Consider the following 10527-nt stretch of genomic DNA (forward strand, 5'->3'; position numbering starts at 1 on the left):
GATTCCCATACATTACATACACAGATGCACGCTGCACGCATGCATGTACTGTACACACAGGAAGAATAAAAAAAAAAACTGCCTTCCATGTTGACCAGCTGGCCTTGTCCTTGACACACAACTGAGACACTCCCTCTCTTACGCTCAAAAACACTCAAAACCTCAACACACCCATACCCAGGTGCTTACACCCCCTCACTCCCCCGTTCCCCCCATTCCTCCACTCCCACACGGTGCACTCTGACCCCCAAAGCCAGGTGACAGGTGCTCCTCCAACCCCAACTCTCACCACGTCTCTGCTCTACTCAGTACTGACACACACAGGGTTGGATCTTAAGCATTATTTACAATACTCTTACATAGTAGCTACAATACTACTCCTTCTCGTAATTCACATAGTTATAATACACAGTCATAGACAGGAGCTATGGAACAATACAGATTGGCAATCCGACTGATGCATTTCCTTGTGTTCATAGTACACAACATTCTTGACCTGGACTGGACTATGGGTTTAGCACTATACACCATTCAAGACTTATCACTGTGTTTTCCCAATGAATGTATTCATATTCACATTGTATGTATTTATGTTCCTTAGAATGGCAGAGACCTCCCTGCTGGCCTGCGGGTGTATATTTAAGCAATAAGGCCCGAGGAGGTGTGGTATATGGCCAACATACCACGGCTAAGGGCTGTTCTTACCGCACGACGCAACGCGGAGTGCCTGGACACAGCTCTTAGCCGTGGTATATTGGCCATATATCACAAGCCCCCAAGGAGCCTTATTGCTATTATAAACTGGTTACCAATGTAATTAGAGCAGGAAAACTAAACATTTTGTCTGATATACCATGGCTTTCAGCCAATCAGAATTCAGGGCTCAAACCACCCAGTTTATAATAAGAAATGAGTGTGTCACTGGATTAAAATTACAATAGTACTTACTCTAATTCTATGGGTCCCTTATGATTCAATTGCATGGGGTGTGTGCCTTGTTTTGTGTTCTGTCCCTATAACAGTGATGGCGATTGGTTCCTACCTACACAGTGTCTATGGTCATTGGTTCCTACCTACACAGTGTCTATGGTCATTGGTTCCTACCTACACGGTGTCTATAGTGATTGGTTCCTACCTGCAGCAGAGTGAATGAGGATGCTCTGGTTGGGCCTCAGGTTGCCAAAGTCAAACAGCATCATGTAGGCGGTGATGTAGTTGACGGGGAGGGCGGCGGCCTCCTCAAATGTCATGCCCTCTGGGATGAGGAACGTGTGGGTAGCGGGCACCACGGCCACCTCCTGCCACAGCCCACAGCGGTTCAGCACCAGCACCTTGTCACCCACCTGCATGGACGGGAAAGTGTGTTAGAAGTGTGTTTTACTATAAGGTTGCAAAATCCCAGTACATTTCTGACAATTCCCAAGGTTTCCAGGAATCCTGGTTGGAAGATTCACAGAATCAGGAGGGAATAGGCAGGAAATCCTGCACCCAAACAGGATTTGGGGGAAACCTGGGAATGTGGGTAAAGTTAGTGGGATTTTGCAACCCTAACTAGCTTATATCTACTGTAGACATGTCATTTAGTTCACAAGTTACAAGTGGATATGTTTATGGAAAGCAAGGGATCAGCTGTTTTCTGGTTTGGTGTCGGGGGAATTTTACAAATCAAAGGTTCACAATGCAAATGACTGTGGCGGTCAGGTTAGTTATTTTGTCATTAGTTGTTTGTCATATAGATTAGCACATTCACTCTGACCACACACTGTGACAACAGTCAACAACATAACATGATATGGCATTAGCCCCCACTGCTACTCTTCTCTCTCTGACAATTATCTCCTCCCTCCTTATCACCCCCCCCCCCCCCCCCCCCCCTTCTCTCTCCTGCTTGTCATTTTGGGCGCCGTGTCCCCATTCGGGCTTATCAGAGCAGCAGGATCCTCCGACCCTCTCCTGCCTGTCCAGGAGGAAGAGCCCCATTGTAAACTTCCCCCCCTGCCGAGGGACTGGCCAATCAGGGAGGGAAACACCAGGGACACAGGAAACAGCCCACCACCGCATTCTAACATTCTTCCTGTTTTCTTCCTCCTCCCTCCTCCACCCCACCACTGCATCCATCTGACTCCTTCCTTCCTTCCCTCGCTCCACTCCTCTCCCTTTCCCTCAACCTGTCACTCTTCCTCGCTGTCTCTCCCTCTCACTCCTTCAGTATCTCTTCTGATTGTCTCTCTCTCTCCATCGCCCTCTGTCTCACTCTCTCTGTCTTGCATAGTATCTCCTCTACCCCCTCTTTTTTCCATCTCCTTCCCTCCTCCTGTCTCCCTTTCTCTATCTCCCTCCCTCTCTCCTCCTCCCTCCATGGGCCCTGTGCGAGGAGTTGCCCGTTTCCCCTCTTCCTCATCAGTGAGACAGGACAATGGATCCCATCTTCTCCCCTGGCCGCTCTCCACTCATCAGCGGCCCTGCCAGATTCTTCTCCATGGTTGAGCACAAGACAAGCTCTCTCCTCCTAGGAACAAACCCACTCCTCCCGCCCCAGCCTCCCCACCATCCTCCCGCCCACCCGGGCCTCTCTAATGGTCTGGAGGGAGCGATGCGCCTCGCTGTCTGTCTATCCACTCCAATTAGAGAGATCTCCCTCTTCCCTCTCATTCACTCTCCCTCTCTTTATATCCCCGTCTCAAGCGGATGCATTTTGAGTCCTTCCTCTTTCTCTCTTTCGGTCCTTTTCTATCAGTCTACATCTTTAAATCTCTCTTTCTTTCCCTCTGCCTGTCCTTCTCTCCGTCTCCCTGGGTCTGTGGGTGAAACTCATTGCCCTCAGTCTGTTAATTGGAGCTCCAGTATGGCAGGTAGGATCAATAGGCGGAGGCGTTGGCGCTTAGCAGGAAACACACTGTCTGACTCAACCCTCACATTCAACTACATCGGGAAGTATTGTGTGCCCATGTAAGGCATGTGAGTGGCCGTCACACACACACACACATGCGCACACACACACACATGCGCACACACACACACACACACACACATACACATACACATACACACACACACACACACACACACACACACACACACACACACACACACACACACACACACACACACACACACACACACACACACACACACACACGCAAACAGAAGAACAACAGTCACACAGAACAGAGTCCCACTCAAACACACTCTTGGCCAATGTCCTCCTTGTGACTTGTCCATCACAGCACTCGTTACTGTGTGACTCCCCCCCACCTCCTACTTCTGTCATGTCCTCCCCCACCCCCCTTGACTCTCCAGCCTCTAATGAAGTCACCACACAGTGTATGAGGGGGAAGCTTCTCAAAGAGCCTTGTAGTCAGCTGCTGTACACCAATGGCCTTTATCAACTAGTGATTCAGGTTTGGGGTATGTGGGCCACAAGTCGGAGGTTATGTAGTTTGACGATCTCATCAACTTTTGCCCCCAATTGGTTAGATCATGGATTCTAGTGTCAACCGGAGGAGTAGCTGTGAACTCCGTATGGCACCTTAATGTTCTCATGGGGCCTAGATTAGATTAAAGGACAAAGGACAATGTATTCATCCTACTGTGTTGTGTCAGCAGTGTTGTCGTCTAACATTGTTAAGCGCAAATTATAGGCGTCCCATTGTGACATCGCTACAGGGCTCTGAGACCGCCGTCCACGGTTGACACACAGCCAATAATTCTCAACGAACGCGTCTCCGGCACGCTTCCTCTATTCATTTGAATGTGTTGACGGTTGGAGAAATTGCTTGACCTGTGTTGAAACTTCCAAAGTCTGAAAGGCCAACGGTTCAATATTCTAGAACACCACTGTTTCTTACGCCTACACGTTTTGGACTATGATAAACCCTTCAGTCTGCTGATGTGTGAACTGTGTGAGACTGAGTGTCACGCCCTGACCTTAGAGAGCCTTTTTATTCTCTATTTTGGTTAGGTCAGGGTGTGACTAGGGTGGGTACTCTAGTTTGTGTATTTCTATGTTGGCCTGGTATGGTTCCCAATCAGAGGCAGCTGTCTATCGTTGTCTCTGATTGGGGATCATATTTAGGCAGCCTTTTCCCACCTGTTGTGTGGGGGATCTTGATTTTGTATTGTTGCTTTTTAGCCCTACAAAGCTGTACGTTTCGTTTTGTTTCTCTTTATTGTTTTGTTGCTGGTTCACATGAATAAATGTGATGAACGCCTTCCACGCTGCACCTTGGTCCAATCCTTCCAACAACGATCGTTACACTGAGAGGGTCATCCATGGAGCATTTTATGTGTCAGGATCACGGCCCCGCCCTGTTCAAGGAACGAACCGACCTTGAGTTTGACCTATAATCTGTGCTTTCTACCTGGTCTTTCTACCGTTGCAGCTGTTACCATGACTACGGTACTACAATAGCAAGTCTTGTTACTGATAGGCTAGAACTTAGAACAAACTTGGAGACAAACGGACATTATTTCTGAGTTGTTCTTGGTCCCTCTCGGTTCTGTTGAGTTTTTTTTTAGTGTGTGTGCTTTCGTCAGTGTTATGATTAAGCAATAAGGCCCGAGGGGGTGTGGTATATGGCTAATATACCACGGCTAAGGGCTGTTCTTCTGCACGACGCAACGCAGAATGCCTAAACACAGCCCTTAGCCGTGGTATATTGGCCGTATACCACAAACCCCCAAGGTGCCTTATTGCTATTATAAACTGGTTACCAATGTAATCAGAGCAGTAAAAATAAATGTACTTATTATTCACGTTTTGCTCTGATATACCACGGCAGTCATCCAATCAACATTCAGGGCTCGAACCACCCAGGTTATAATAGTTGTTATAAACTGGGTGGTTTGAGCGCTGAATGCTGATTGGCAGACAGCCGTGGTATATCAGACCGTGTACCACAGGTATGACAAAACATGTCAAACCAGCTTTTTTTATGACAAAAGCTGGTTACCAGCTCTAATTACGCTGGTAACCAGTTTAGAATAGCAATATGATACCTTGGGGGTTTGTGGTATACTGCCAATATTCCATGGCTAAGGGCTGTGTCCAGGCACTCCGCACTCATGCAGAAGAACAGCCCTTAGCCGTGGTATATTGGCCATATACCACACCCCCTCGGGCCTTATTGCTTAATTATAACACTGACGAAAGCACACACACTCCAAAAAAACTCAACAGAACCGAGAGGGACCAAGAACGACAACTTAGAAATACGACGTCTGTTTGTCTCCAAGTTTCCAGGCGTCTGATTCTCTCCTCTCTTTGCTGTTTATGGCCGACTATCAAGACAGACGGTGCAAAACGCATGCTATGAGTGTGCTTCCCATCTGTAGCGAAAAGGAGGACAAGAGGGACGGAACGGAGCGAGGTAGGAGGGACGGAGGAAATACCAGACTGACAATGTGGGCCGGAGGGAGATAATTGAGAACATATGGGTCAGATCCTACCAGAGCTCAGCTACAGCTTATACTCTCAAAAAAGGAAAGGGTTTAGTGAAAAAAGTGCTGATCGAGGATTGTCAGTCATGAGTAATAGAGTGCAATTTGGGATATTTCCCTCTTTTTGTCACTTACTCGCTCTTTCCCCTTTCCCTGCACTGCTCGTGCGGTAATTCAGGGTGATGTCACTGTAGTATTAACCTACTTCCAGTCACTGTGTTACTGCAGACTCAGTGACAGTGTGTGTGTATGTGTGCATGTGTCTGTGAGTCTGTTTGTGTGTGTGTGTGTGTGTGTGTGTGTGTGTGTGTGTGTGTGTGTGTGTGTGTGTGTGTGTGTGTGTGTGTGTGTGTGTGTGTGTGTGTGTGTGTGTGTGTGTGTGTGAGTGAGTGAGTGAGTGAGTGAGTGAGTGAGTGAGTGAGTGAGTGAGTGAGTGAGTGAGTGAGTGAGTGAGTGAGTGAGTGAGAGAAAGAGAGAAAGAGAGAGAGAGAGAGAGAGAGAGAGAGAGAGAGAGAGAGAGAGAGAAGAAGCCTCCCAAAAACAGTGACTGCAACTAAGGTCAGCACATTCTCTGTGAGCTCCCTCCTGCCAAAACACAGAGATCTCTATCCATTAGGAAGATTGGCTCTTAATTTGTTGGAGTTGGGGGAAGGTATGGGTAGTATGGGGACTGCAGTGTGTATGTGAGTGTGTGTGTGTGTGTGTGTGTGTGTGTGTGTGTGTGTGTGTGTGTGTGTGTGTGTGTGTGTGTGTGTGTGTGTGTGTGTGTGTGTGTGTGTGTGTGTGTGTGACCTTCTAATCCAATCTGCTTGAATAGCAAAGTGCAGTGAGGCCAGGGAAGTATATAATAGGACATGGGTCATATCATATATTATGCTGTAGGACCATTATTATGCTGTAGGACCATTATTATGCTGTAGGACCATTGTGCTGTCAAAGACCGACACAGAGCCAATAACTCTGGTATATAGACGGTTCTATATGCTCATCTTATCCCTACGGATCTTCAGGTCCAGTGGATGTCAGGGACACGACCACTCCCTGCTGAGACAGAGTTGCACTGATCTTATTAGTGTACGATCCCAAATGACACCCTATCCTCTATACAGTGCACTACTTTTGACCAGGGCCTCTGGGCATTATACAGAGAATAGGGTGCCGTTGGGACGCAGACTTAGACTGATCTGGCACCTTGTCTTTTGTGCCTTAATGGCTCTTGTTAACATGGTCCAAGTGCAACAATTGCAGAGTGTTCTTATTTTAATTAGTCTAGACTTGGGAGAATTTGCCTGCATGTCAATGACTTTTGTAACAAAAGGTTCCTCAATTGTTTAAGAGCAATAAAGGTTTACAACAGGGTTATAACATCAGAACATATGATTGGTGTTGTAAAAAATAGCAATGAATATACATCAAGTCTTTGTGCTTCGTGAACCTTGTGGTTCTCTCATAGAGTGATGGTGTTCGGTCTCAGGTTCAAATAATATAGCAACAATATCTCTAGGCTACTGTATGTCTAAATTGTGATATTGTTATAAATGTAACAGGTTTAAAGGGTCATTAGGCACAATATGTTGCTATTACCGCCATTGAAAGGATGTGGTTGGTGTTGCCATGCCATCAGTAATGTAACTGGCAGTGAAACATGACTCATCACACTATTCAAACAAGGAGAGGTAGCCTGGAATGATCAATGCATAGGCGATGTTATTATCATACAAGTAATGCTGATTATATGACAATGGGTTTATGTGAAGACATACGATAGATAAGCAGAATAATACAGTCCTTTCAAAATATTCATAGTACAGAAATACACTGAGTGTCCAAAACATTAAGAACACCTGCTCTTTCCATGACACAGACTGACCAGGTGAATCCAGGTGAAAGCTACGATCCCTTATTGATGTCGCCTGTTAAATCCACTTCAATCAGTGTAGATGAAGGGGAGGAGACAGGGTAAAGGAAGATTTTTAAGCCTTGAGACAATTGAAACATGGATTGTGCATGTGTGACATTCATAGGGTGAATAGGCCAGACAAAAGACTTAAGTGCCTATAAACCTGTATGATAGTCTGTGCCAGGCGCACTGGTTTGTGCCAGGAACTGCAACTCTCCAGTGTATTTCACGCTCAACAGTTTCCCGTGTGTATCAAGAATGGTCCACCACCCAAAGTACACCCAGCCACCTTGACATAACTGTGGAAAGCATTGGAGTCAACATGGACCAGCATCCCTGTGGAACGCTTTCTACACCTTGAATTGTCTATGCCTCCACGAATTGAGGCTGTGCTGAGGGAAAAGGGGGGTGCAACTCAATATTAGGAAGGTGTTCCTAATGTTTGGTATGCTCCGTGTATACCCTAAAAACAGATGGGCGTTGTATGCAGAATATAGCAATATTAATTTCAAATCGATTAAAAAATCGCAGGATTGAATGGTTGGTGATTTGTGACTTTCCCAAAGACATGCCTGTTGACGAAGATCGCGAGTAATCATTTCAATTTTCGTCTTCTCGTAGTCTTGCGCCTCGCCCTTTCAGTTCGCTTAGTGCGTGAGCCACTGTCGCTCTCCGTAACAAAGGCAACGGTGTCACTACTGCGTGGCGTCGTCCACCCCCCCCCCCCCCCCCCCTTGATGTTTCTATCACCTAAACGTAGAGATAGCATTGTAATCTCTCCAAATCCACAGAACCTAGTGCTACATGCCTTTCAGCAGGGTAGCTGTCTAGCCGCTGGCGCGACTCCCAATTTGGCGCTGTCAATCTCCCGTGCGCAAAGCAACTCATTTTTATTGTCCGTAGACGAGGGGCGCTGGCTTCATTGAACTCACTGCCAATTAAACAATTGCGTCCTTTGCTGGAAGAATAAAAAAAAAAAGAAATGCACTGCTCGGCTTGTAAATTTCCACTCAGAAGATTGAGTGAGTACTCTAGTGCTCTCCATTTACGCACCAGTGACTGGGCTTGCAATAACCCTCCAAAGCATTAGGAGGGAAATTAGGCTACATTATTCTTGTGAGCTATCATTGTTCCAACTCTCTGGTCGTTTTGAGACTTTGGACAAATATGCAGTCTTATTTTCAAATCAGATAACATTAATATTCAAATGTATTGGTCTGGGCTTTTAGTGTTGAATGTGGTGATGATGATGATGGTGATGGTGGTAATAGATGACTAACATGAACACACGTGAGACGGAATTGTCAGTTCAAATCAACAGCAAAGACTGACACGCCCTAAATCAAACAGCATCCTAATATGAACCCAAATATCTCAAGAAATGAGTTACCAAAATGTGCTTTCTTTGGAACAAAGTAGCCGACATATTATTGGTCATGGAAATTGTCAAATGGTCAGGTTTACTAGGCAATCATACGAGTAGGCTAAATCATTTCTAGGACAGTGGCTTCAGAAGCAGGTGAAATGAGAGAGATGGAGAGGAGAGAGCGGAGAGGATGCGGCGCGCTTACTTTTCTATCCGTCACCTCTTCTCCCACAGCCTCGATTTCCCCGGAGCACTCCATCCCCGGCGTGACAGGGGGGGACGGCAGCCGGTCGTATAGACCCTGCCGGGCCAGCAGGTCGGCAAAGTTCAGCCCGCATGCCTTGACCCGCACCATGACTTCTCCGGCCTTGAGTGCCGGCTTCCCCTTCTTCACCTGCAGTTTCACCTTATCATAGCCCCCGTAGCCGGAAAGGACCAGGGAGCGGTAGGTGAACTGCTCTTCCTCGGGTACCTTCTCGGTCGCCGTGGGTGTGGCTGCAGCCTCGGTTGAACTGACTGGCGGCGACTCCGGCTTAGACTCAGCTTTCGGCTCCTCGCTGGGTTTATTTTCTTGTTTTGTTTCCTCGGCGTTTTGCTGCTGAGCAGGTGCATCATCGCCAGACATTGTGAAGAGTATTAGTAGACAGTGACAAGTCTTGAAATTAAACGTTCACTTATTTTTTTATTCTCTTGTCTTTCTTTAGGAGCTTTGCTGTAATGAGGCGTTGATGAGTCCGATCTGAGGGATTAAGGAGCAAAGAGAGAAGAAAAAAACTGATTCTCAGAGCTTCTTCAGCAGCCTTGCATGAGGACACAGAACCGAGTCAATGAGAGCTTCAGCTGAGGAAAGAGCAGGCTGCCTCGCAACGGCTAAAGTGGACAGAGGTTGTCAACGCCGCGCTCTGACAGTGTGTTTGAGTTGGACGAGAAGGAGGCAAGCTAGAAAACCCGGAGAGCGGAGTTACTGAGGAGGAGGAACGAAAAGTGGATTTTATAGAGAAACTGACTGTGTCCGCCTATACACATTTCGGCATTGCCAGGGACGAACTGGGACAAAAATTGAGCACTGGCATTTCATCCCCCCACCCCCCCACCCCACAGGCAGTATTTGCTCATGTCAAATAACATAAGCAACTATAGTACAGCGTTTCTCAACCTTTACTGTCTGTCTGTGTATGTGCTTCTTGTTCTCCTCTGTTGTCACTCTGTCTGTCTTTGCTTCTCCTTGTGTACATTGTATTCCTAATTTATCTACACACCATAACCCATAATGACAAAGCACAAACAAGTTTTTATAAATGTTGGCAAATGTATAATTTTTAAAAAATACCTTATTCACAAAAGTATTCAAACCCTTTGCTATGAGACTCGAAATTGAGCTCAGGTGCATCCTGTTTCCGTTGATCATTCTTGAGATGTTTCTACAACTTGTTTGGAGTTGACAGTGCATGTCAGAGAAAAAAACAATCCGTGAGGTCGAAAGAATTGTCCGTAGAGCTCAGAGACAGGATTGTGTCGAGGCGCAGATCTGGGGAAGGGTACAAAAACATTTCTGCAGCATTGAAGGTCCCCAAGAAACACCAAGGCTGAGCAATCGGAAGAGAAGGGCCTTGGTCAGGGAGGTGACCAAAAACCCAATGGTCACTCTGACAGAGCTCTAGAGTTCCTCTGTGGTGATGGGAGAGCCTTCCAGATGGACAACCACCTCTGCAGCACTCCACCAATCAGGCCCTTATTGTAGAGTGGCCAGACAGAAGCCACTCTTCAGTAAAAGGCACATGACAACTCGCTTGGAGTTTGCCAAAAGGCACTTAAAGGACTC

General features: G+C 46.7%; 1 protein-coding gene across 1 annotated transcript in view; it reads right to left on the bottom strand.

Moving 5' to 3' along the window:
- Positions 1-9563, bottom strand: part of LOC120034604 (synaptic vesicle membrane protein VAT-1 homolog) — a 41691-nt gene extending 32128 nt beyond the window's left edge. The window contains exons 1-2 of the mRNA XM_038981210.1: positions 8911-9563; positions 1136-1343 (exon numbers count right to left, since the gene is read on the bottom strand). Coding sequence (XP_038837138.1) covers positions 1136-1343; positions 8911-9330 — 628 coding nt within the window. The 5' untranslated portion in view covers positions 9331-9563. The remainder of the gene's footprint in view (positions 1-1135; positions 1344-8910) is intronic.
- Between the last annotated feature and the right edge of the window lie 964 nt (positions 9564-10527).

The sequence above is a fragment of the Salvelinus namaycush genome, chromosome 41 (genome assembly GCF_016432855.1).
Source record: "Salvelinus namaycush isolate Seneca chromosome 41, SaNama_1.0, whole genome shotgun sequence".
NCBI classification, from domain to species: Eukaryota; Metazoa; Chordata; class Actinopteri; order Salmoniformes; family Salmonidae; genus Salvelinus; species Salvelinus namaycush.